General features: G+C 46.7%; 1 protein-coding gene across 1 annotated transcript; it reads right to left on the reverse strand.

The window, feature by feature from the left end:
- Positions 1–582: 582 nt before the first annotated feature.
- Positions 583–24,490, reverse strand: LOC117656734 (maestro heat-like repeat family member 5). The gene is made up of 26 exons (XM_087884772.1): positions 24,124–24,490; positions 23,041–23,177; positions 21,532–21,627; positions 20,422–20,538; positions 19,778–19,900; positions 19,422–19,571; positions 17,982–18,101; positions 17,368–17,447; positions 16,253–16,388; positions 15,210–15,305; positions 14,702–14,806; positions 13,560–13,695; positions 12,871–12,989; positions 12,556–12,705; positions 11,535–11,689; positions 9,446–9,593; positions 7,461–7,612; positions 6,892–7,029; positions 6,298–6,412; positions 5,517–5,660; positions 4,430–4,606; positions 3,461–3,610; positions 3,084–3,209; positions 2,000–2,102; positions 977–1,042; positions 583–857 (listed from the first exon to the last, which is right to left on the reverse strand). The coding sequence occupies exons 1-26, from the start codon at positions 24,488–24,490 to the stop codon at positions 694–696; spliced, it is 3,570 nt and encodes a 1,189-aa protein (XP_087740898.1). The 3' UTR covers positions 583–693.
- Between the last annotated feature and the right edge of the window lie 3,311 nt (positions 24,491–27,801).

Consider the following 27,801-nt stretch of genomic DNA (forward strand, 5'->3'; position numbering starts at 1 on the left):
ATCCCAGAGCAGTAACTAGACTGTAGGAAGTTAGCACTCACTCCTCTCCTAGGAAAAGGAAATATTTTAGGATATACTAAAAAGGCAGAATATTTTCCCTAAAAGAGAAACTCAGAGAACCAGAAACTCAGCCCCCCACCTTTATTAATGGGCCACTAAGGCCTGAGTCTATTCTACATAACAAAGATCCACCTCCTTCAGGCAGAGCCATTTAACTGCCCTTTATTGCACCACCCACCAAGTTTCAGCCAAACTTGGCACACAGACAACCTAAAGGGCGAAGCTATGACCAATCAGGATATTCTTCCTGGGCCCCAGGAACTTCAAAGCCAGAGAGGGCATAAAAAACCAAGGCACGCTCAGCATCTCTGCCCTTTTCTGTTCGGGAACTCAAGCCATGTGATCCTGTCCATCATTAAACCATCTTTCCAAGCAGTCTCCATGTTTCCAGTGTCTTTTTCCCCACTCGGAGCTGAACCCAGAAGGAGATTTCTTCCAACAATACAATTCTACTGTAGAGTGCAATATTAATGCAATATCAGGGGTTTTCAATTCAATTGCATACAGTGTGAAGGAAGTGTGTTTTTGTTTTATTTTTATGGGGATTTTAAAAAGTATAATATACAGTGAAGATGGCACTTTAATTGTATGAGATGCCATGACAATAAAGAAAACTATGAAACTATGAAACTATTATTGCTTGGTCTCGGAGATCCTCCTGATGACCTTGGAGAGGAGTTGACTACTAACAAGATCCGGATTGATCCGATGGCCACACTGCCGAAAGATTTCTTCCATTGAGTCAGCTGCAGCCTGAGCCACTGAGGCTTCACGATCGCCTTGCAGATCCCGGAGACCTGAAACGAATCCAGAAAACAAAGGATTTCCGGGATCAACCGTGAGAACCAGCCCTGATCAGCGAAAGAGCTTCTGGAGAAAAACTCCTTGCTTCAAGCGAGGGAACTTTGAAACTCACCCAGGAAAACTTCTTCGATTTGTTTAGAAGTCACCACTTCCGGTTGCATGTATTGCGCGCAGCAGCCTAGGCGCATAAAAAGAAAACGTTGGTGGGCTTAGCAGAGACGGCTAAATCGACTGATTCAGGAAAAAAACACGCAATTCATTGGTTTCCACTTGGAAGAGTCGCTTTGGGACTTTACGGGAAGGTTCCAGGGATTGGGTCTGTCTAATAAAAAGAAGGACGAGGGGTAGCCATTCTTCCTATGTTTTTGTCTCCAGGGCTCATTGGAGGCTTTAAAGAAGAGATTAAAGAAGAGATTGGACAGCCACTGCTCTGAAATGGAAGAGGGTCTCCTGCTTTAGCAGGGGGTTGGACTAGAAGACCTCTAAGGTCCCTTCCAACTCTATTATTTTATGTTCTAGGACTGTGCAAACAACCATCATCTTGGGAAACAACCTAAGCAGCCTTGAATCCAGTTAAAACTAGAATGGGAGGCCAGCTGGAAATATTTCCAGAGAAAAAACCACTGCTGTGGGGTTGCCTATACAAGAGAGAGGGATACAGGCCAGGTAGTCCTCGACTTATAACAGTTCATTTAGTGACCATTCAAAGTTACAATGGCACTGAAAAAAGTGACTTACGACTGATTCTCACACTTACAAGCGTTGCCACATCCCCAAGATCAAAATCTGGATGCTTGGCAAACCGACTTGTACTTATGACGCTTACAGTGTCTTGGGGGTCAAAGACCACTTTTTGCGATCTTCGGATGAGCAAAATCCGGGAGGAAGCCAGATTCACTTAACAACCATGGGACTAACTTAACAACGGCAGCGATACCCTTAAGAAAGAGGGCAGGAACTGCCTGAAAAACTGTTGCGCAATCGTAGCAGTTCCGGAGAAGCCACACGGTATAAGAGCAGCTTCCAGTCTGATTAAGCGACATGGCTTAATTCTGCATAGATTCTTTTGGTGATAAGGCCGCCCGCCTGTCTTGGGTTTTCCTGCCCTCCTTCCAGAGTTGGCATTGGTGATTACCAATTAAGAGGGCAGCTGCCTCGCGATGGGAAGAGTTCCGGCTCCTCAGGAATCCCAGCATCTGATCCAACATTGCAGGAAGGTTTTGCTTGCATTTATTCATCTGGGGAAAACAAGGCAACAAACAAGCCACTCAACTAGAGAGCTTCCTTTTTTTTAAAATTTTTTTTACAAAGGGGCCGCTTTCTTGGTTAGGTTTCTAGTCCTCATGTCCTCAACAACTTACTGTACTGTACTAAACATTATTATACTATACTATACTTTACTATAATAATCGATATTTATGTTATTAGTGACAGTTTTATCCAAATTAAAAGCATAAAGGAAAATAAAGAAAAAAAGCAGATAGTGAAAAACAGAAAATAGAAAAAGAAAAGGGAAAGAAAAATGATAAGGAAATGGCTTCTGAACTTATAAATGCATTTATATTTTGCCCCCCTCTACGCCCTAATTTCCTTTTCCCACAAACTGCCATTTCTAATCCTCAAACCCACAAACCAGCAAGGTTTCTAGTCCTCATGGTTGCATGGAACCTCTGCTGTTCCCGAGAGAGCAAAAACCCAAGAAGAATCCCTCTAGTCAGTTGAGTCTAGAGGTTAACGCATCAGGCAACAAACCAGGAGCCGGTGAGTTCTAGTCCCGCCTTAATCATGATAGCGAGCTGGGTGACTTTGAGAGTTCTAGTCCCGCCTTTGGCATGAAAGCTGGATGGGTGATTTTGGCTAATTACCAGGAGACGGTGAGTTCTAGTCCCCCCTTGGGCAAGCAAGCGGACTGGGTGACTTTGGGCCAATGACCAGGGAATGGTGAGCTTTGGTCTTGCCTTAGGCATCAAAGCCAGCTGGGTGACTTTGGGAGTTCTAGTTCCTCCTTAGTCAGGATGGCCAGCTGGGTGACTTTGGTGCAGTCCCTCTCTATCAGGGCAACCGACCTCACAGGGTTGTTGTGAAGAAAAGAAGAAGTATTAGGGATGTCCACCATCTTGAACTATTTATAAAAATAAGAAAGGCAGGGCAAAATAAAGAAATAAACGCTTAGCATACTCTAATCTGGAAGAAAACTGGCCAGCTTGGCTCCTACTTACAACCACGTAGCAGATGTTGGAGTACATGCTATGGAGACTGGTGTACATTTCATAGTCAAACAAGTTGCTGGGAAAGCCCCCCCAGTTCATAAAGGACACGCAGGAGTCGAGGGTCTTCCTGGAGACCTGGCCGAGGGAGGAAAGGGGGAGATGCTGTCACCTACTTGGATCATGAAAGGTCTTCAAGGAAACAACCAAGTTCAGGGAGCACCAAGGACCCCACAACTTCAGGATTGTCCAGAATCTCTTTGCATTCTCCAGAGTGTCCACGTGGTACAACCACGTTGCTCTGAGTGAAGATGGGGGTACAGAGTGGTCTCACTGAGAAGGTAGCATGATCAGAGCAGGAGCTCAGGTTACGCAGCCCTTCAGCTCACCTCTTTCGTCCGATCATTTGACAGTAGTATGACTAGAGGAACAAGGCTGTTCAGGATGTTTTCCGCCATATTACTATTCCGTATCTCCTTCAGTCCTTTCAGGAGCATGCCGAAAATGGTGATGGAGGTATTCCTCAGTTCGATGTCGTCCTACGAAGGAAGAGAGACAGGTTAGTCCCTCCAATAGCAGAATAGCCATGCAGAAGCTTCTTGAAGGAGAACACACAAGTTCAGAGCCCACCTATTCCCAGTTCAATGTCCATGGAGATGGTCAATCATCCAGGTCATGGTTGCCCCAAAGATGGGGACCCCAACTCCAGTATGCTGGCTGGAGAGTTCTGGGAGTTGAAGTCCTCCCCTCTTAAAGTTGCCAAGGTTGAGAAATCCTGATCTAGACCAGAGTTGTTCAATCTTAGCAGCTCCTTCTGGAGTTCTCAGGCCAGCAGAGTTGAAGTCCACACATCTTAAAGTATCTGAGATCAAGCAACACCAATCTAGATGACCAATCTAGGGCATTTTGCTAGATAGGCTGTGTGGTGTTGTAGATTTTCTAGGCGGACACCTGGTTTGGTGAAGCTGAAGAGAGGGGCAACCTTCCTTCTCGTCCACCTCCTCTGGCACTTCTCCAGCTCTCTAGAAGGGCTCCAGGATCATCTGCTGTTTCAGATCAGCACAACACAGTTGTTGCTGAACTTTCTAAGCATTTTCGATAAAATTAGAATTCTGCAGAGGGTACCCAGGCCTTCTTTATGGGAGAAAGAGAGAGATAGGGAGAGGGAAAGGGAGGGCGGGAGGGAGGGAGGGAAGGAGGGAGGAAGGAGGGAGGGAGAGAGAGAGAAAGAGAGAGAGAGAGGGAGGAAGGGAGTGAGGAGGGGGAGAAAGAGAGGGAGAGAGAGGGGGAAGAGGGGGAGAGAGGAAGGAAGGGAGAGAGAGGTGGAAAACCAGTTTTTTATGATTTGGTTGACTTACATCATGAAAATATTTTGGAAGGAGCGGAATGAGGTTGACTGCCTTCCATGCATGGGTTTCTATCTCGAGGTATCTGAGGAGGAAACGCAGGGTCCTTATAGCTTCCTTCGCCACGGTCTTCTTTTCGTGACAAGCGCAGTTTAGCACTGGCATCAACAGTGGCTCCAAGATGTTCTTCTGGAGGAAGCAGGGAAAGAAACGAGCAATTAAACACGGTCACTGGAGTTCTCTGAGTCTCGCAGCGATCATGACAAACACAAGAGAAGCCCACAGAGCATAGAAGAAGAGGGTTGCAAAGGAACTTGGAGGTCTTCTAGTCCAACCCCCTGCTCAAGCAGGAGACCCTAGACTCTGATGGACAAATGGCTGCTGGTCTCTTCTTGAAAAGCTCCAGTGATGGAGCAGCCACAACTTCTGGAGGCAAGTCGTTCCAAGGATTAATTGTTCTCAGGAAATTTCTCCTTAGTTCCAGGTGGTTTCTCTCCTTCATTAGTTCCCATCCGTTGCTTCTCCTTCTGCTTTCAGGGGCTTTGGAGAATAGGTTGACCCCCTCTTCTTTGGGGCAGCCCTTCAAATACTGGAAGACTGCTCTCAGGTCTCCCCTGGTCCTTAACAGAATCCCAGAGATGGAAGGGACCTCAGAGGTCTTCTAGTCCAACTCCCTGCTCAAGCCGGAACCCCTAGACCATTTCAGACAAATGGTTATCCAAACTCTTCTTGAAAAGCTCCAGTGTTGGAGCACCCACAACTTCTGGAGGGAAGTCCTTTCACTGGTTAATTGTTTTCAGTGTCAGGAAATTTATCCTAATTTCTAGGTTGCTTCTCTCCTTGATTAGTTTCCATCCGTTGCTTCTTGTTCTGCTTTCAGATGTCCTCCAAGAGGATCTGGCCTCTACTTGCTCCTTCAGATCTTCCAGGGGTGCAGCCATCTTTGTAGAAGAGACACCACTCTAGCTGTCCTCTTTCTGCTGGTTGCCTTCTTCTTCTCCTTCTTCTATCCTTCCCAACCTTGTAGACTTCCCAGAGAGTGAGGTCACACCTGCTATTACCTTGGAAGCCACTCACTTCCTGCCCCCCCATCTCTTACCTCAAACGGGTGTTGGATGAGGTTCCCCAATGCTCTAACGCTGAAGATCTGTATCAGCGGATATGGCTGGCTCATCCATTCCATCAGCACCTGGAGGATGTCTTGGATGACAAAGAATTGGCAAATTTCTGGATGGTACAGCAGCTGAGGAAGAAGAGTGGAGATACGGAGCATTAGCCAAGCAAAGGAAGGGAACTTCCCTGAGAGCCTCTACTAAAGATGCCACTTTCAGCCATTACGGGGAGAGAACAAGAAAAGAAACACAGTCCTCGGTTAGTGACCCCTTAAAGTCACAATGGCACTGACAAAAGGGATACGTCCATTTTTCAGAATTATGACCATGGTAGCATCCTCATGGTCATGTGATCAAAATTTGGGTACTTGCCGGTCCATATTTGAGTTGGAGACGTGGCTCTTTCGTCAACTTAACTGATCCGTTATGGGTGTTCATTGTTATAATTTTAAATTGTTTTAATTGGGTTGTTGATTTTAATTTATTGTGATTTGTATTGGATATTGTTTTTGTAAGCCGCCTTGAGTCCCTCGGGAGAATGGCGGCATATAAATCACAAAAATAAATAAATAAATAAATAAATAAATAAATAAATAAATAAATAAATAAATAAATATTTATGACGGTCGCAGGGTTTCGAGCTTACGTCATCCCTTTTGTGACCGTCTGATAGGGCATGTAAAGGATAGTTGCAAGAATACAAAAAGTAACCCTGGGCAACTTTCCTTGAGCTCCAGAAGGTTGGGGTGCATCTCAAGGTCTCCTCACCTCCGAAAAGAAAACCATCCCGATGGTTTTATGCCTTAAATCGGGGTGGCGCAGGTAGAGGTTGGCCTGTCGGAACATGACCTTCAGCTCATGTTTGGAGTAGTTGAACAAGTTCCTAAGAGAATAAATATGGAGAGATCAGACAAGATCTGCTGGTGAGGGAGAAGAAAATCTCCAAGCTAGAGAAATCGTGATCTGAATGATCGATAAATGAATTACTCAATGAATTACTCCATTTAGAGAATTTCTCACCCTCCCTCTCTCCCTCTCCCCTTCCTCTCCCTTTCTTTCTCTCTCTCCTTCTCTGACTCCCCCCCTCTCTCTCCCCTCTCCTCTCTCTCCTCCCTCTCTCTTTCTCACTCTTCCCTTCCCTCCCTTCCTCTCCTCCCCTCTAATCTTTCATCTCTCACACTTTTGCCTTCTGTGTCCCTCTCCCTCTTTCTCTCCCTCTCCCCTCTCCCCTCTCTCTCCCCTTCCCTCTCTCTCCCCTTCCCCCTATCTCTTTGCCTCTTCCTCTCCCTCTCCCTCTGCCTCCCCTCCCTCTCTCACCCACTGCCCCTCGTAGCCAAGCTCTTTTGACTTTTAATTTCTTACCGGACCAGGTGGAAAATGCCTTCAAACACACTATCAGGATTCATCAGCATCTCCCAACATCGAACCATGTCTAAATCCTTGAACTCCTCCTGATAGCCGGTGCACAAGATGAGGTGTTTGACGGCTTCGACTGCGTTGCTAAATGAAACAAAGGAAGAAGAGTTGGTGCCAATCATTCCGCTGATCCCCCTGCACTTACGACCGTTACAGTATCCCTATGGTCATGGGATCAGAATTCAGACTCTCGGCAACTGACCCGTATTTATGACGGTCGCAGTGTCACAGAGTCACGCGATCCCGTTTTGGGACCTTCTGGCAAGCAAAGTCAACGGGGAACCCAGATTCACTTAACGACCATGGGGCTTAACCAGGGCAATGATTCACTTAACCACTCTGGCAAGAAAGGTTGCAACATGGGACAAAGTTCACTTAACGACTGTTTCACTCAGCAACAGAGTGAAATGGGGCCCCGTTGTGGTCGTAAGTCGACCTGGGGGAAACCTGTAGGCATCTCCTGAGCTTTGCAGAAATGGAGAAAGGCTCCAGATTGGGCCTAGGAGATTCCTTACCCCAGGTGGTTGGTCTCCTCTGACCTGCTCTTGCCTGCTCCCAGCAGGAAATAGATCTGCGTCACGAGCGCCAGGAGCAGGCTGGAGAACTTATTCTGGACAATGGTTGGTGCCTCAGGAAGCGAGAGGAGGAAGGAGAGCGCATTGGTGGCCTAGAAACAGGAGGAGAGGAGAGTCAGCTCGGGCTCATCAGGTTACTTAGGTTCATCATCATCTTCTTCTTCTTCTTCTTTTAACGACCCCATAATCCCCTGCGGGGTGGAGTCTGGGCAACTGAATGGAGCTGAGGGTTTACTGGCTGGATGCCCTTCTTGTCGCCAATGCAGAGTTTTGTTAGGCAGATACATCCTCATTGTGCCCAGAGAAAGAAAAAAATCCTCATGTCCATGAAACCTGAGCCAGGAATGTCCATGTCTGAGACACGGAGCCAAATTTTGCTAGAAGTGGGACTTCTGAAACTCCCATTCTACACCCCCTGCCAGACTTTGAGAGCCAGTGGGGTGTAGATACACAGCAAAAGGGAGACAACGAGTAGCACAAGTGAGGCAGAACTGGGGACAAAGAAATCGGTAACCTCACGGTTCTCTGTTTGTCTTCATTCCTAAGTGGCTCTTGACTCTCCACCTATTAGGTGATTGGAGGGGTCCTTGGTGCTGTCTGAGTGTGTGTTTTTTCGTTGCAGATGTTTCATGACCCCACTAGGTAACATCATCAGTGCTCGAAGAGTTCGGCTTAGAGGTAGGGTTAGCCTGGTTGGGTCGTGAAACATCTGCAAGAAAACCACCAAGCTCAGTAAGCACCAAGGACCCCACAGTTCTCCTCCTCCTCCTCCTCCTCCTCCTCCTCCTCCTCCTCCTCCTCCTCCTCCTCCTCCTCCTCCTCCTCCTCCTCCTGATATTACTTGGTTGGGTAATGAAATGTCTGCAAGGAAACAGCGAAGCTCATAGAGCACCAAGGACCTCGCAGTCCTCCTCCTCCCTCTTCCTCTTCTTCCCCTCCACTCCCCAAGCCCCACTCCATTCTAGCCTTGATGATGTTACCTAGTTGAGTCATGAGACGCCTGCAAGAAAACCACCAAGCTCAGAGGGCTCCAAGGACCCCACAGTTCAAACCTGGACTACAAATATTCTCTTCTATTGGTCTCAATTAATTAAATTTCTACACCGGCCATCTGAGCAATCTGACACTGGGCAGTTTACAACAATGTAATAAAACAACATAATACATAATAAAAATACAGATTAAAAATATTGAAAATAAGATATGACACAAAGTACTCCGTTGGGTGTTCACCTTTGTTGGTTCCTATCATGTATTTTCTTAAATCAAACTCTTTTTTAGTTATTTCTGTAAGATGGATGCGGCCTGTTCTGTAAGAAATAACTCAAGAAATGAATAAAGGAATCAATTGAATTATGAATGATTGGATGATTGGATGAGTAAAGGAATGAATACATGAAGGAATGTATGAATAAATGAATAAATGAATGAATGGATACATGAATGAATGGATTAATGAATAGATGAACTGATGGATGGATGGATGGATGGTTGGATTGATGGATGGATGGATGGATGGGTGGATAGATGAGAGAGATGGATGGATGGATGGATGGATGGATGGATGGATGGATGGATGGGTGGATAGATGATAGAGATGGATGGATGGATGGATGGATGGATGGGTGGATGGATGGATGGATGGATGGGTGGGTGGATGAATGGATGGATATCAAAGCTGTTCGGGCGAGGAAGCCCACAGATGCCTCTACTTTCAATGGGGCATTTTGTGGGGGCCTTACTCCAAATTTTGCTCCAATTTCAGCCCCCACTAGTTTGCCCTCTGCCTCCCTCCAGCCAGGGCATGCCTGCTCCTGATGAGGAGACCCCCGAGGGCGACTCTTCTGCTCAGCCCCTTCCCCCTTCCCTCAGGCGTGGCCCACCTGTAGATCTAAGGAAAGGAGAGCCGCCGGTTGAGGGCTTACCGCAATGGGCATGATGGATTTGCTATTTCTCCTCCCAAAAGCTTCAGTGGTGGGGTCTTCGTTCTGAAGCCTTTTGAGGAGGGGCTTCATGATCTTCATGTTAGCATAGGGGTCTGCAGCCAGTGCCCTCCATAACTCCTTGGCACTTCTGTGCAGGTGGAAAAATAGATTGGGGGAAAAATCAGATTCTTTCCCCATTTTCGAAGAGACGGCCAGTCCAGAGAGATTAACTCCCACAACGGAAGAAAGGATTAGAGAACCGATGGCCAAATGAACTGCTTTAATGCATGGAAAAAAATATATCTACAGGTAGTTCTTGACTTGCAACCGTTTGTCTAGCAGCCATTCAAAGGAGGGCCTCTGCGCCACCGGAAGTGCCAGGGAACCCAGAACTGGTCAAGGGAGGGGACGTTTCTAGGAGCAGTGTGTCTGCAGAATTAACCCAAAGGTGCTTTTCACAGAATGACCGAGTTGGACGGGACCTTGGAGCAGTGGTGAAATTCAAAAATTTTCCCAACCGGTTCTGTGGGCGTTTCTTGGTGGTCCTATGACCAGGCGGCCGTGGCTTGGTGGGTATGTGACCGGGTGGGTGTGGCTGCACAACTGACTCACACACAATGCAGAAGCAGCTGGACTTTATACAAAATGGCCCCTGCAACAAACAGGAACCTCACAGACAATCAGGCACAGCTGATTTTCTCACAGCTGACTGGTAGTAAAAAAAATGCTGAAATTAGAAATTAAAAAAAGGTTCTGACATTGCCCGGCACAGTATATTGTCACACAGCTGATCTTGGAACTTTTTTTTTACTTTTTAAAGCATTTTTTTACTACGGTTTGGGCGAATAGGTAGTAAAAAAATGCTTTAAAAAAGTAAAAAAAAGTTCCACCCATCGCGCTGCACAGCTGATTGTCCTACTTTTTAAAGTGTTCTTTTTACTATCAGTTCGAGCAAATGGTAGCAATTATTACTATCGCTTCGGGCGAACCAGACCAAACCGGTAGGATTTCACCCCTGCCTTGGAAGTCTTGTACTCCAAACCGCTTCTCAGGCAGGAAATCTTATCCCATGTCAGACAAATGGCTGCCCAATCTCTTCTTGGAAACCTCCAGTGATGGTGCACCCACAACTTCTGGAGGCGAGTTGTTCCACTGGTTAATTGTTTGCACTGTTAGGAAAGTTCTGCATATAGTAGGTTCCTTCTGCCTTTGATTCGTGTCCATCCTTTGCTTCTTGTCCTGCCCTCAGGTGGTTTGGAAAATAGGTTGACCCCCTCCTCTTTGTGGCAGCCCCTCAGATGTCAGAACGCTGCTATCCTGTCCCCCCTCAATCCTTCCTTTCATTGAACTAGAGAGACCCAATTCCTGCAACTCTTCTTCCTATGTTTTAGGCTCCGGTTCACTAATCATCTTCGTTGCTCTTCTCTGCACTCTTTCCGAGTCTCTGCATTGTTTCTACAGTGTGGCGACCAAGAAAGTTGAAAAACCAAGGAGGTCCAGCTGCCTTTTGGAAAAGCACTTTTGGGACAACCATGACCTGGATGGTGGAGACAACCAGCCTAGGAAGCCCTCAGAATTCAGATCGACTGCACAGCCAACCAGCAACTGCACTGGCCCTCAACCAACCCACTGCAACCTCCCCCCTCAATCAGCACATGACCTGCCCACCCCAAGTCCTTCATCTGTGAGCCACACCTGACCCATCAGAAGACCCTCACCTCATGCGACCCTCATCTGATGTGTCCTCCCCATCACAAGACCCTCACCTGACGTGATCCACAACTGACCAATGACCAGACCCTCACCTGACATGATCCACAACTGATGTGACTTCTCCATCATAAGACCTACTGACCACACAAAGCCCTTACCAGCAGAAGAACATCAACACTGGTGTTCCCTAAACTCCGCTGAAGATGTTACCTGGCCTGGTAACGAAACGTTCAGAAACCCACCCAGAAGCTCAGAGAACCAACCTCCACCCTCATCTTCCACCCGAGCTACAGGTATTCGCCCCTATCGCAAATGGTTGAGAATCTCTGTGGCATATAAGAAAGCAGGAGGCACATCTCCTTGAGGTTCTTCTTACCCATCGCAGTCCACCGAGCACTCAAGGAGAATATCCACGACTCTGTTCACCCGTTTGGACGCCACGTGACAGACTGCCTTGAGAGTTTGTTCTTTGGTGGCAGGGTCCGAGATCTTCGGGAGACGCATGTAGATCTCCTTGAGGATCATGGGCAGCTATGGCAAAAGAGAGATCCGAGGGATGAGACCGTCTGCAACCGTCATAATATGGAACATGTTTGCTAAGCCCCTGAATTTTATCCCGTGACCCTGAGGATGCTTAAGAGCCTCAAGAGGTCGTCCAAACCCTGCTTGGCCTTTGTTTTTTAATGTCAACTGGAATGGATCCAGGAACAGATGAGGAACATCCAAAAAGACTGATCTCGAACTCAGGACCACCCCAGCCACTAGCAAGAAACCCTGCGGTCCATAGTTCAAATGTTGGGTAGCCGCTAATTCCCCACTTCTGTGCTTTTTCTGGTCTCTTGGACTACCACCTCCATTATCCCCAAGCAAGTCCAGATAGGATGCCTGAAGGCAACTTTTTGATTGATTGATTGATTTGTTTATTTAACTCCACCTTTATTACTTTTACGGATAATTTGAAGCGGAGAAGATATCCATCTTGTACCTTCTCCCTCCTCTTTCCCCCACAATCACCCCACTGTGAGGTGAGTTGGGCTGAGAGAGAGAGAGAGAGAGAGACTGGCCCAAAGTCACCCGTGTGGCTTTCATGGCTAAGACAGGACTTGGCCTTCTCCTGCCTTCTAGCCTGGCGCCTTAACCACTGCCAAACTGGCTCTCCAACTGTTATTTCTCATGAAAACAATAGGGCTATTTGTTTTGCCCTTACCTTCTTCTGGAAGGTTTGGCCAACTTTCTCAACAGCCCTAAGATCACCTGGTGGTCTCCCATCCAGCCCTAGCCTTCTTAAATCCAGCCAAAGTGTTGTCACCAAGCCAACAAGGTCTCACCCATTCTCATCTTTCTTTTCTCCAAAATCTCCTCTATCCCTTTTGCTCCAAACCCCGCCATTTTCTTACCTCCTCCATCTCCATCCCACATTCCTCCAAGAACGAATTGAGCAGGAGTCCCGCAGTGTGTGAAATGTTCTTGTCCGGGTCTGTTAGAGCCTCCAGGGCTTTTAAGATCAGGTCGTTTATTTGTGACGGGCTCAGATGCTCGCCAAAGGCCTATCGGAAGGAAGAAAAGGAGACCATGAAGAGATGCATCAGGGTTTTGACTCCCTCCTTCTCTCAACAAGCCAGAGACTTTGACCCAGATTTGGGGACAGCACCCCACGTAGAGGGCAGGCCTTATTCCGTGTCACCCATCAGGTAAACTAAACTAAAACGTACCTTAGCCATTTTGGAGACGTTATTATAAAATATGGTGGGGCCCGAAAGGAAGAAGTCTTCCCTCAGCCAATTGACGATGTTCCCCTTCTTGTTCTTGGCCTTCTTGTCCATTTCTTTGGCTGTGGAGGGAGGAAAAGAAGAGAAGGTCAGATTTTGGCATTCGGAGCTTCTGAAGATCCTTCGTCTGACGGCCGCTTCAGTCGTTCCAACAGAAGAGAAGATCTGCAGCTCAGGGCTGACCTGAGGGGTCCCTGGTGCTCTCTGGGCTCGGTGGTTTTCTTGCAGACGTTTCATTGCCCAACTAGGGAAGATCATCAGTGATGATGACCACCAACACTGAGAGGACAAAACACAGAGAAAAGCTCCCTCCCTTCTAGTACTGATGACATTAGCTAGTTGGGTCATGAAATGTTCACAAGAAAACAACAAAGCTCAGAGAGCACCACAGTCTTCCTCCTCCTCCTCTTCCTCTCCCTCCCTCCTTCTCTCTCCCTCCCTCCCTAGCTGAAACACTTCACATGAGAAACTCAGCCTTCAAATGACCCCTGGCCCTGAGAGGTGCCAATATCAGCTGCCAATTCCAGGCATCTCTGCCCAGCCCAGTGACCAGCAGGCTGGGACACCCAGGGCTCTCCTGGGCAGGGCGCATCCCTGAGCTCCTGGCAGCCCTTGGAGTCCAACTTTCTCACCCAGTTTGCTCATGATGAGGTGGTGGAGGTGGTAGGCGGCCTCTGCGGACATCTGGCCAACTTCTTCGCTGGTGTCGCCAACGTGCAGGCCCAGCAAAGCCACCAGCTGTCCCAGCAAAGAAAAGTCAGCTGTGCTCTAATGAAAGGAAGCAGGAAGGAGGGGAGACATGAGAACGGGGGGCTCATGAAGGTTTCAGCCAGCTGAAATCGGAGAATATGAACCATAGCACCATAGAATCCTAGAATCGTCCATTTTAGAATCTTAGCATCATAGATTTAGATTTATTGCACTTCTATACCGCCCTTCTCCCAAAGGACTCAGGGCGGTGTGCAGCCATATTAAAATACATACACCCAATTTAAAAATTCCTATTAGGCCAGCCCGGCTTGTTGGAATAAAAGAGTCTTCAGGGCACGGTGAAAGGTACTCAGGTTGGGGATCATACGGACCTCTAGGGGCAGCTCATTCCAGAGGGCTGATGCCCCCACAGAGAAGGCTCTCACTCTGGGTGTCGCCAGCCGACATTGTTTGGCCGACGGCACCCTGAGGAGCCCCTCACTGTGGGAGCGTATTGGCCGGTGGGAGGCTATCGGTGGCAGAAGGCGATCTCGTATATACCCCGGTCTTAGATACATAGAATCTTAGAATCTTAGAATTTTAGAATCATAGAATTATTGAATATTTGAATCTTAGAATCCTAGAATTTTCAAATCATAATCATAGAACCTTTGAATCAATGAATCTTTGAATCAATGAATCTTTGAATCAATGAATCAATGAATCAATGAATCAATGAATCAATGAATCAATGAATCAATGAATCAATGAATCAATGAATCAATGAATCAATGAATCATAGAATCATAATCATAGCATCATAGAATCTTTGAACAATAGAATATTTGAGTCTTCAAATCTTTGACTCTTAGGATTGTAGACTCACAGAATTATAGAATTTTAGAATCCCAGAACCTCAGTTGCTGGAAGGGACTGTGGAGATTTTCTCCTCCAACCCCTTGCTCAAGCGGGACTCTTTATATCCTCCTGGTCACATCCCAAAGATGCTTTTTCCAAAAGGCAGCAGGACTTCCTTCTTTTTTTCCCTTTCTTTGAAAACATCTCATCCCAAACGGTGACTTACGTCGAAATTGACGTTTTCAGAAACGAACTTCAGGAGGTGCCTGGTGCTCTTGATGGCCCTCTCTCTCTCGTGACTCTTGGGGGATTCAATCCAGGGATTCGTGTGCTGCCAGGAAAAACAAAGGAGGAGAAGGAGGAAAGGAAGAATTTGTGATTCACAGTTGGAAGAGCCACAGAATTTGCCAGGACTGGGGAGAAAATCTAAGGAATTAAACGAATTTGAGGCGGTTATCAATTTAGGTCTATTCTAGACTCAAAACTAGAGTAGGAGTTGAAGATTTCTGGAATACAGCTAGTCTTACAACAGTTCATTTAGAGCCGTGGTGGCACAGTGGTTAGAATGCAGTATTGCAGGCTAATTCTGCCGAGTGCCAGCAGTTCAGCAGTTCGATGCTGACGGGCTCCAGGTTGACTCAGCCTTCCGTCCAGAATCCGTGACAGAATTGCCAAATCCAGCCTAAACATCTGGCTGACCGTGCGACCAACCCCAAGAAAGAATCACTCTTTACCGTCATGATATCCTGCAGGGAATCCAAATTGGGAGCCTCGGACAGCAAGCCGGTGAGCATGGTGTTGCAGGCGTTCGCCGTCTGGTGATAAAAGTCCTAAAAGAAGAACAAGAATGTCCGAAGGAAGAAGTGGCGTAAAGGAAGGAACGGCGCCTAAAAGAGGAAGAAATCCAGGGGTGGGGAACTTATGGCCCTTTTAGTACGACTGGTGGACTGCAACTCTCAACAATCCTGGGCCAGCCATGGACTTCTGGGAGTTGAAGTCCACACACCTGCATTAAATGGAGTGGCCCACCTTGCAGGGCTGATTTTTCTTCCAGAGTTGGAGGAAATGCTTTCTCGGCTGAACATGAGGAACAAAAGGACTTCCTTCCTGTTACATTCAGAACAGACCGACTAAAAGGTTGAATGTCTTCCTTAACAGTTTTGGGATATTCAAATACAGGCAGTCCTCAACTTACGACCACAATTGCGCCCAAATTTCCATTGCTAAGCGAGACATTAGTGAAGTGAATTTTTCCCTCATTTTATGACCTTTCTTGCCACTGACTGCGGTTGTTAAGTTAGCCACACAGTTCTTAAGTGAATCGGGCTTCCCCATTGAGTGGTGCGACTGTTGTAAATCTGAACCGGTTGTTAAGCGTCTGAATTCTGAGACTACCTAGGAATCATAGCTACTGAATGCAGAACATGGTTGTTCTGCCCCACTGTGGCCCTTCTTTTGTTCGGGGGCAAAGGGGGAGATGGGAATTGGTCTTGAGAAGACACTTCAACCAGAACACAAAAGAGAAGTGGAGGAAGAGAGAAAAGGTGGCGAGGAAAACCATAGGGAGATGCTTAGGACTTAAGAATAGTCCTATGCTCCAGTAACGTATAATGAGAAGTGGACGCATACTTTCAGGACCAAAGATGAAGGGACAGGCCAAGGTGCCATTGGGATTGAAGGATGGATCTAGAGTTTTTGAGGAGATCTTGAATCATGTTTACCAGATCCTTGTTTCCAGGTGGATCTCAGAGGGCTTTTCTCCATCTGGACTGCTCACCTGAGTTTGAGATGATTGCCCTGGGCTGTTCGCTTTCAGTGTGGTCATCTTGAAAGCCGGCAAGGAAAACACCTTCTGGATGCTTTTGCTCACCACTTTAGACCTCATCTCAGAGTTCAAGGTGGGTTTCATACGGCTGATGAAAGACAAGAAAAAAGGAGGAGGGTGAGAAGATCATAGACTCATTGGGCTAAAAGGGACCTTGGAGATCTTCTACTCCAACCCTTGCTTGATGGTCCGTCAACCATCCCAGTCATATGGTTGTCCACTCTTTTCTTGAAAATCTCGAGTGATGGAGCACCCCCAACTTCTGGAGGCAAATCGTTCCACCGATTGATTGTTCTCAGTGTCAGGAAATTTCTCCTGGATCTCTCTTTGATAAGCTTCCATACATCGCTTCTTATCTTGCTCTCAGGTACTTTGGAGAGGAGGTTGAGCCCCTCCTCTCTGTGAGAGCCCCTCAAATATCAGAACTCTGCTACCATGCCTTCCCTGGTCCTTCTCTTCACTAGGCTAGCCAGGCCCAGTTCCTGCAACCGTTCATCGTCTGTTTGGGCCTCCAATCCCCTAATTATCTTGGTTGCTCTTCTCTAAACTCTTTCTAGAGTCTCAACATCTTTTTTATATTGTGATATAATCTCTTTTTCTCTTTCTCTTTCTCTCTCTCTCTCTCTCTTTCATCTCTCTAGCTGACCTGCTAACTCAATGTATGCTCTACAACAGGGGCATCAAACTCAAGGCCCTGGGATGGATGCGGCCCGCGATGTGGTCGGATCTGGTCCATGGGGGCCATCCTGGTCTACCCAATGCAAAGAGGAAAGATCGGGCCAGCATGGCTTCCGACCGCTCTACCCAATGTGAAGAGGAAACATGCCAGCAGTTTGGGGAGTGACGTCAAGCTGGCCACACCCACCCCGTCGGCCACACCCACTCATTTGGTGACCCCCGCCCATCCATCCCCGAGGTCAACCACAACCCTGATGCGGCCCTCAGTGAAATTGAGTTTGACACGCCTGCTCTAGAGCATGGGGACTTGGCATTGAAATCCCATCACTGGGTCCAACTCCAAGTTCCTACTGAGCTGGTGGGAAGATGAGGGCGGAGCAGGTAGGTACCTTATGCAGGTGATGGTGACGATCGCTTGATGGAGATTTACGACGGACAAGGGTCTCGCGGGCTGATCTTCAATGACTTCCTGAAAGAAGAAAGAAACACATCTAAGAAAGCTCCTGAGATATGGCCACCATCCAGCTGCCCCTCTTCCCAGCCCTATGCTTTTTCTGGTTGACACAGGAAGTCCCCAACTTACAACTGGTCACTTAGCCACCATTTAAAGCTTTGAGGGATCTCTCCAGGACTACTTATGACCAGGTGCAAAGTTCCAATAGGCGTCCCTTCCTCAGGGATCATATGACCTTATTTTGGTCACTTGGCAACCAGTGTCCCATGACCATGATTTAAGACAGGGATGGGTAACTGCTTTTCATGACCTATATAAAATTGGGAAGCCAGATTCACTTAACTACCATGCAAATAATTTAAGGAAAATGATTCAGTTAACAACAGTGGCAAGACAGGTCGTACAATGGGCAGAATTCACTTAACAAATGTCCCACTTAGCAACAAAAATATTTTGGGCTCAATTGATTGGTATTCAATTCGATTCAAATTCACTTTCAAAAATAAATAAGCCCAGGAGCACCTGCCTCCCTTCCCTCTCCCCACTTACAATGATGTTTATGACCAATTCCTGTTTATGGGGCAAATGGATGTCTTGCCTCCTGCTGTAGGCAACAGCTTTGGTGATCATGATGATGGACCTCATGAACGCTGTCTTCAGCCCTTCGTCCTGGGAAACACACATGGGAATAGGATGGGGTCAGAAAAACCAAAGGAAGGGCCTCCGGTTGAAATTCCGGCACCTTCGGAAGTGAGCTCCACAGCCCCGTTCCTAGCTCTCTCTGTCGGGGGCTTCATTCGAAGCCATAGCCACCCTGTAGGGGTGGTGAAGCAAAGGGGGACCACCTTGCAGGTTGAGGGGAGCCGCATCTCCCCTCCCTGACTCGGAAAAAACCTCTCATCTGAAGACTAGGAGTAGCGGCATTCAAAAATGGCTGCCATGAAGCCGGGGAACATCCAGAAACCATCAGTTTGTGCAGGAAAAGAGAAATGGTGAATGATGTCTTGTCTTGGTGAGATATAAAAAAATATATTTTGGATATATAAAAATGACTTGAGGAGTGGAGGATCCCTGAAGCAACTAACTGATTTGATTGAACATTGATGAGACATTAAAATTTGACTTGGAGGCTTGATTTCTGAACCGATGATTGTGGAGACTTAAACAGAACGGAGTCAATGATTCAAAGCATTAAGGACCTTATACTGGATATATGAATAATAAAACAGTTGATCATGTCTTTGAATATAATTATGTGAAGGGGGAAAATGTTAAACGTTTTGAATGGAAGGGTGGTAAAGCAATGTATTCATGATATGGAATAAGGAAAATGGAATGTAATAATTATGAATATATTTGTATTGAATTATATGATACTCAGATACCACACCATTCACATAATGATATGTATAAACTACACAAATATAAAAAAACTTTATTCAAAAAAAAAAGGAAGAAAGAAAAACCAAAAGGAAGAGGATGTAATTATTTATTTAAACCTTTAGGTAGCCGATTGTCTTTGGTTGAACTCTGGGGGCTCACAATCAAAACATCACTGGGCATTCTGGGTTCTAGTCCTGCCTTAGGTATGAAAGCTGGATTGGTAACTTTGGGCCAATGACCAACAAACCGTGAGTTCTAGTCCCGCCTTAGGATGAAAGGCAGCTGAGAGACTTTGGGACAATCACTCAAAGTGATGGAGAGTTCTAGTCCTGTCTTAGGCATGAGGGCCGGCTGAGTGAGTTGACTCACACAACATCACAGAGTTGTTGTTGTGTGGAAAGGAAGAAAGCGTATAATGTGCATGTGCTGCCTTGAGTATAATAAATGCAGCATGACCATAGATCCTCCTCCTCCTCCTCTCCCACAACATGCTAGTTGGGTCATGAATTGCCTTTAAGAAAGCAATCAAACTAAGGACTCTGGATTATAATTGTTCTCGTAATTAAACTCAGCATTAAGAGAAATATAGGGTGGAAACCAGCCTACCTTGTTCCTGGTGGAATACTGGTCGAGTATTTCTGAAATAATGTTGTCCATGAGAGGCACCAGGTCTTCCACTTGCGCTCCCAGGACTGCCTGGCCGTAGCAGAGGATTAGTGTGGTCCGAATCCGTCTCTCGGAGAGAGTCTGTGACTCCTGTCAGTACAAAGACGAGGGGGTCAAGCTATTTCCCAGAGCACCAAAGACTAGAGAAGAAGCAATGGATGGAAAGTGACCAATCTGAGGAGACCAGACAGCCTGGTGCGTAAGTCCTTCCAAGCACCTTGGACTTTCCTTCCCAGAATCCCCCAGGCTCCTTCTGAACTTCTCTTCAGACCTTGCAACCCCATCCCTGGTCTTACCTCACTGGTGGCTTCCAGCGCAAAAGGTGCCTTGGGCTGCCTGAAATGTCCAGCCTCTTTCAGGACCTCCAGAATCTCAGGCAGGTGGCAAAAGGCAACCATTCGAATGGTTTCCGAGATTCCCTAGGCAAAGCGATGTTTGTGAATTAGGATATTTGCACATTTCTCTTTCTCTTTCTCTTCCGCTTTCTCCTCCCCTTCTCCACCTCCTCCTCCTCTCTGCAAACCCCAGGCCCTTCTAGCACTGATGAAATTGCCTAGCTGGGTAATAAAATGTCTGCAATAAAACAACCAAGCACAGAGAGCAAGGACCCCACAGTCCTCCTCCTCCTCCTCCTCCTCTCTCTAACCCCCATTCTCTTCTAGCACTGATGATGTTACCTAGCTGGGTAATGAAACATCTTCAAGAAAACAACCAAGTTAAGAGAGCACCAAAGACCCCACAGTTCTTCTCCTCCTCTCCTCCTCCTTCCTCCTCCTCCTCCCTTCACCTCCACACTGCGAAACCTTTTCCTTTCTAGTACTGATGACGTGACCTAGTTGGGTCACTAAATGTCTGCAAGAAAACATCCAAGCTCAGAGAGCACCAAGGACCCCACAAAGATGGAGGTCTCAGCCCCCGCAGGCATCCCACTCCCACTCACCTCTCGGTCTGTTTCTTCCTGGAACGAAAAACTTAGAAGGCTTTTGAGCTGTTCCATCACCAGGTCCTTCTGTCTTGAGTTTCGCAGTTTAACGCCATAATATTTGTATAGGTTAATCTGAAGGTGGGAAAAAGAGTCCGTGAGTCCTAGGGAGCTCCACCAATTGGCCAGGAAAAGGAAATATAGGACAAATTATCATCAAAAATGGACTCCCTGTGGCCAAGCACAAGGAAAGTGGTCCCGGGTGATCTGATCGGGGAGATGGGCAGCATATAAATCTAATAAGTCAATAATTGTCATTTTGACTTTCTTCTTCTTCTTAGCTACTTTAACACACCCCCCCATCCCTATGGGTGCCCTTGCTGATTCTCTGTTTGGGGGTCCTGATATGCTTTATGGTTTCTGTGGAGATCGTGCAGCTTCATCTTTTTAAATGCAGTAGCTCTCTGTGGTGGATTGGGACAACTTGCCATGGGCCTCTTGGCTTGGCCAACTAACCAGGGAACAAGAGTTACACTAATAGCAGGCTTCCAATATCTCAGGGGCTGCCACAAAGAGTGGGGGTCAGCCTATTCTCCAAAGCACCCGAAGGCAAGAGAAGAAACAATGGGTGGAAACTTGTCAAGGAGAGAACCAATCTAGAACCAAGGAGAAGCTTCCAAACAGTGAGAACAATTAACCAGTGGAACAGTTTGCCTCCAGAAGTTGTGGGTGCTGCATCACTGGGGGCTTTTAAGAAGAGATTGGACAACCATTTGCCTGAAATGGTAAAGGGTTTCCTCCTTGAGTAGGGGGTTGGACTAGAAGACCTCCAAGGCCCCTTCCAAGTCTGTAATTCTATTATTCATTTGTCTGTCTAATATCGAAGAAACGGTGGAATAGAAGCGTCAAAGAAAGGATGCCAAAGGAAGGACAAAATGAAACACGAACGACAAACATTAAAATGATTTTTAACATTATTGGAGAGAACGGAATTGTTGAATTAACCCTCAGCAAGTCTGCTGTGGCTCGTGGGCAGCCACGGTGAGTTGGCCACGGCAAGTCGTCCTCTTCTGACGTTGCATCTAAGACAACTGCGGCCCTAAAAGTGTAAAACCTCCGCATATTTACCTTGTCTTTAGACAAGACCTGGGACGTGCTTTGCTCCTGGTCGATGGGCGGCAATGGGCTTGTTTTCCTGCTGGGCAGTTTGTGGTCTGAAGGAATCTGCTTTGCCAACAACAACAAGAACAACAAAAAAGAAGTTGTGAGAAAGTGAAGGAGCAGAGGAAGGAACAGCTTTCTGTGTGTTTCCAAGGGGAGGGTTGGTTTCCCTTTTGCATCCGGATGCATATTATAATTAATTCGACTTTTCTAGCTGGGACAGACACGAAGCACGTAACAAGGACCATCCGGATTGTATCAGCTGGAGCTGAGGCAGCTTTTGAGATGAACGGTTGGAAAATCTCTGCCACAAATTGTGAGAACTTTATTTATCACCATTTATTGTTGGGGCCCTCCAGCAGCCGAATCAGAGGAGGAAGAGGAGGAGGCGTGGGAGTCAGGGCCAGCATCAAGGCAACCTGAGAGCTCCGAGGGGGAAGAGGGAATGGGGCTGGCAGAGAGAGAGAGAGAGAGACAGAGGAGGAGCCTGGGCCATCTGTCAGCCCTCAGATGGAGAGTCAACAGTTCCCCGGTCTGGAGGTGGCTGGTGAGGAAGAGGAGGAACAGCTGAGTCCAGAGCCTGATGCATGGATGTGCAGAAGGCAGAGGAGAGGAGAGCCGGGGAAATCTATGGGCTGGACCTTGGGACAGAAGAGCCATCACTGCTAGTGAAGTGCCACCCTATCTCTGGGGATAAAAGGCACTGGGTGGGGATGTATAGATGTGGCAGACAACTATTCTTCTCCCTGCCGGATGGACTTCTTAGCCTGCGGTGAGAGAGAAACTTTTAACGGGCGCTGCTGGCTCTCCTCATAAAGGAATCTTTGAGTTCACTTCAGAAGGTTTGTCGTGTTTGGGTGAGAACATTTATTTACTGACTGTTCGAAGTTCTAACGAGTAGTTTACAACTGAAAAAAAGGGACTTTGTTTTTCACACTCGGGACCATTTCGCATTTCCGTGGCATGCAGAGAGTTTCCGGTCCCTGTTGCTGCTGCCCAGCATTCAGTGCCAGACAGTGCAACAGGGCGGATGGTGGTCTTGTAGATCTTAGATTTAAGATGGGTGGCCATTCGTCTGTCCAGTAACACACTGGTGAGATCTCGTATCTAGGCTGCATTCTCCTTCGCTCGCACCTCACCATTGATGTCACCATTGACTTTGGAGGTGGGATCCCAGATACCAAAAAATGTCCACCTTCTTTAGGTTTTCTCCATTGATTTGAAGCATTCCAGGGGTGGTGACAGTCCCTAAGTACCCAGTTGTCTTGATGTTGAGGTGGAGTCCGAAATGGTTGAGGCGGTCATTCCATGGTCGTTCCATGATCCTTCCAGCAAGGACCCCATAGTTCAGCAAATTCTCCATAACTACATTTGTCTCCTTTTGGGATAAATGATCTCCACCGAGGCAGCCCTGGCTTCTGCAACCTCTCCACGATGGACCTCAGGGCCCACCACGACACAAACCCAGCTGCTTACCTGGAAAGGACGAAGATGGTCCAAGATGGTCTCTAATATTTCTCTCTCGTCCATCAGATCCAAGATTTCTTTGACGGGTCTACCTTTCAATGCCTTCCTGCTCTCCCACAAACTTCTGAAGCACTCATCCGAGAGTTCTGAGAAGAAGAGACAGACAGAGATTGATGGGCAATTCGACAGGACAAGCCTTCTCAAAGCAGAGAGAAACATGGAGTGCGTAGTGGATCACCAGGCTGAGCCTGAGGGAGGGGTCAAACGTGTCATAAGTCTCGAGTCCCTGACCTTCATGTCCTTAGACAACCATCTTATATATGGAATTGGAATTTTTTATTGCTTTGAAATTTCATGATGTCGTAATGTTATAATTTAGATATAGCCTTTGAAAAAGGCTAAGCGGGAGGGGCCTTTCCTCACCTCTGAGGGCAAGATCTTCCCTAATACAGTGGCAGCGGTAGAGAAGACCCTCTTCCTAGACCCCACCAGTCGAAACTCTTTGACTGATGGAGTCTGCACCATAACGTCCCTGCCTGATGAAGGACGATTGCAGGATTTGGATTTGGGTAGTCTAGGAAAAGGAAGGAAGGGTGTACTAGTGACATGAGAGCAGTCTTCCAGTATTTGAGGGGCTGCCACACAGAGGAGGGGGTCAACTTATTTTCCAAAGCACCAGAAGGCAGGAAGAGAAACAATGGGTGGAAGCTACTCAAGGAGAGAAGCAACCTGGAATTAAGGAGAAACTTCCAAACAGTGAGGACAATCAACCATTGGAATGGCTTCCCACCAGAAATCGTGGGTGCTTCATCACTGGAGCCTTTTAAGAAGAGACTGGATAGCCATTTGTCTGGGATTGTATAGCATCTCCTGCTTGAGCAGGAGGTTGGATTGGAAGACCTCCAAGGTCCCTTCTGGCTCTGTTCTGATTGATTGATGGATTGATGGATTGATGGATTGATTGATGGATGGATGGATTGGTGGATTGATGGATTGATGGATTGATTGATGGATGGATTGATTGTGTGGGATGGGCTGATGTGATAGGACAAGGCTGGTTCCATAGGTAGCCCAGCCCTGTAGCGTCTATACCTGGATACGAAGGCAGGACAGCATCTGGAGAGCGTTTTCTCCCCAGAGCCCTTTCCCTCTCGGGCCTTCTTGGCAAGGGAGGGGGCTCCTTCTGTCCAGCCTTGATCTCCCGCTGAGGAGCCCTCGGAGTTGTCCTGTGCACCAAGTCGGGCAGGACCAGCGCTGGAGGCTGCATCTTCTTCCTGATGTCCACTGGAGCTGACTTCACAAGCAGGGGTAAGACCTGCGTGGTTCTTTGAGTGGCCGAAGAAGTGGACGGGTGGGCTTCTTGGTTGTTCCACTGCCGTGGGTCATTACTGCTGATTTGTGGATGGGTCTCCTTGCTTTCCTTCTTCAAGAAGGGCAACTTCTTCAGCATGTGGTCCATTCTCTCGTGAAGAGGGAGTTCTTGAACTGGAGGGAGATCCTGTCAATAAAGGAGAAGTTTTGTAACTCCAGGTTGAAAGGAGGGGTCCTTGGTGCTCCTATCTATCTATCTATCTATCTATCTATCTATCTATCTATCTATCTATCTATCTATCTATCTATCTTATTTATCACATGTTCTTCCTGTGTCAACAAGCTCAGACTGCCCAAGGAGCTGCTGATCTACAGAGGAATTTTGGCGTCTCTCCTTTGTGCTTCTACAACTGTCTGGTTTGACACAGCAACCAAACCAAAAGTCCACTAAAGAGAGAAGACGGCAAGGAAGTTACAGGCAGCAGAGAGAAAGCAGAGCTGCTTAACTCATTCTTTGCTTCGGTCTTCACACAAAAAGAAACTATAGCCCAACCTACCAAAAACGTAACTGTAAAAGTCAGACTAGAAATAAAAGTTAAAACAGGGAAAAAATAAAAAAAGAGAGAGAACACCTGTCTGATGTCGAGGAATATAAGCTACCAGGACCTGAAGGATTACATCCCAGAGTTTTGAAGGAGCTGGCAGAGGTTATCTCAGAACCATTGTACCATATCCTTCAAAAATCTTGGAGCTGGGGAACCACCAGAGGATTGGAAAAGAGCTGATGTGCTTCCCATCTCCAAAAAAGGGGAAAAAATCAGACCCAGGAAATTACAGACCAATCAGCCTAACATCAATACCTGGGAAGATACCGGAAAAGATAATAAAAAAACAGAGGTGCCAACATCTAGAAATAAATAAAGTTCTAGCTAGAAGCCAGCGTGGGTTTGTTAAAAACAGATCAAAACAAAACAATCTTATTTCATTCTTTGACAAAGTGACTAAATAAGTAGACCAGCGAAATGCGGTGGACATACTCTACTTAGACTTCAGCAAGGCCTTTGACAAAGTAGACCACTCCGCTCTGCTCTGCTCTGCTCTGCTCAACACAACTCAACTGAGCTCAACTATCCTCCTCTCCTCAACTCTCCACAGCTTCCCTCTCTTCCCTTTTGCCTTTATATCTCTGCCCCAGGGGCTGTGACATCACCGCATTGTGTTCTCAGGGGGGACAGCTGGTGTCATGACCCAAGGGGCCTCTTACTCCCCAAGATAATAGGGGTGGGATATGGAGGGTCCCCTGGATAACCCCCTTGATAACATTAGCCACACTATGGGGAGCAAAGCTGGGGGTCACTATGGAATGACCCACTGTGATGGTGTCCCTCAACTTGGTAGATCTCAAAAGAACCTAACCAAGCTTAAGGCTGATCAACTTTGTTCTTTGATTGGCTAAGTCTTCCACTGAGCTTGGTTTTTTAATATTTTTTTATTATGGTATAGGAGATATAGGAGATATAGGATACATGATATACTGGTGTAGGGTTTCCTGCATGGGCAGGGGGGTGGATTAGAAGACCTCCAAGGTCCCTTCCAACTCTCTAATTCTATTCTATTCTATTCTATTCTATTCTATTCTATTCTATTCTATTCTATTCTATTCTATTCTATTCTATTCTATTCTTTCTATTCTATTCTATTCTATTCTATTCTTATGGAGTCCTTGGCTTATGACAGTTCTTTTAGTGATGGTTCAAATTACAACAGCACTGAACAAAGTATTTTTCACACTTATGACCATTCTGGCATCTCCACGGTCATATGATCAGAATTCGGACCTTTGGCAAGTGACTCACATTTATGACGAGTCACGTGATCCCCTTTGACGACCTTCTGGCAAGCAAAGTCAAGGGGGAAACCTGATTCACTTAACAACCATGTTACTAATGTAATGTTGGGCTCAGTTGTGGTCGCAAATCGACGACTACTTGTATATATGATTTTTGGGGGGGTCCAGTTTCTGCACTGCCCATCATCGCTGGGGTGTTGTAGTAGTTTTGGTAAAACTCTCCAACGATATAAAAGCTGCAGTTGAAAACAAAGTTTTTGTGAAAAAACCAAACAGTTTTTTTTTTTAAACAAAAAGGTAAAAGGGACAATTGCAAAGTTGAAAGGAGAGGAAGCTCCTTCGGCCCACCAACCCCTCCGTGGCTTGCAGGGCCCCCTTGGGCCCCCAGACCAGCTGGCAGAGTTGAGTCTTCGTGCTCCTGGGGAAGGTCAGGAGGCTGGGGGCCTGCCTCCTCTCTGGGGCTGGGCTACCTAGACGTAGAGCCACAATTCAGCCCAAGAGGCTTGGCAACTGGCATGTACTTATGACGGTTGCAGTGTCCCAAGGTCACATGACCCCCTTTTCTGACTTTCTGACCAGCAAAGATGATGGGGAAGCCAGATTCAGTTCCCAACCATGTGACTAACTTATAGGATAGGATAGAATAGAATAGAATAGAATAGAATAGAATAGAATAGAATAGAATAGAATAGAATAGAATAGAATAGAATGAGCTGGAAGGAATCTTGGAGGTCTTCTAGTCCAGCCCCCTGGACTAGACAACGATTCACTTAACAACGGTGGCAAGAAAGGTTGTAAAATGGAGCAAAACTCACTTAAGAACCGTCTCGCTTAGCAACCTACATTTTGGCCTAGAGTGTGATGGCAAGTCAAGGGTTGCCTGCGTTTCAGTTTTCTTGCAGACCATCCAGAATCTCTTCCTTTGTGAGATGGACAATCCTTTAACTTACATGAATAAAGAAAGTTTGTTTTGAAAGGGGCGATTTTGGTGATTCAATGCAGCTTCTGGTTTCAGAGCTGAGTTTGCTCCAGTTGTTTTAAACACCGGCAGCTCTTTAAATTTCGAGTTTCTTGACCTCTTCAGCTTTGAACAACCTTCATGGCATCAGATCTCCCTACCGTCAGTTTTGCACCTCACCATTCCTTCTTTCTCACGGGGATTACATGGCACATCCAGGTGTCTCCTGTTTCTCCAGAGATTTGAGCTGCCATTCACTTGCTGAACGTTTTCTGGATTGGACAAAAATAGTTTCATTACTGGAAGAGACTTTAGACATGAAATAAACGCTAATAAGTCAAACAACAATATGAGATCGTGTTACGCTCAGGGTCCCAGCGTCTGTGAGAGATATACCCTATTAATAATGTCTTTGGGTATTTTGAAGGCCCTCGTTGAGCATAATTATCTGCTGTTTCCTTGAGTCACAGCTATTGTCTTAATCAGTTGAACTTTGAACTGAGTAGAATTCTCCAATTATTTCAGAATAAGAGAGTTGGAAGGGACCTTGGAGGTCTTCTAGTCCAACCCCGAGCTCAGGCAGGTGACCCTACAATCATCTCAGACAAATGGTGGTCCAATCTCTTCTGAAAAGCTTCCAGTGTTGGAGTTT

This window comes from Pantherophis guttatus, chromosome 2, assembly GCF_059756535.1.
Source record: "Pantherophis guttatus breed Tessera chromosome 2, ASM5975653v1, whole genome shotgun sequence".
Classification (NCBI taxonomy): Eukaryota; Metazoa; Chordata; class Lepidosauria; order Squamata; family Colubridae; genus Pantherophis; species Pantherophis guttatus.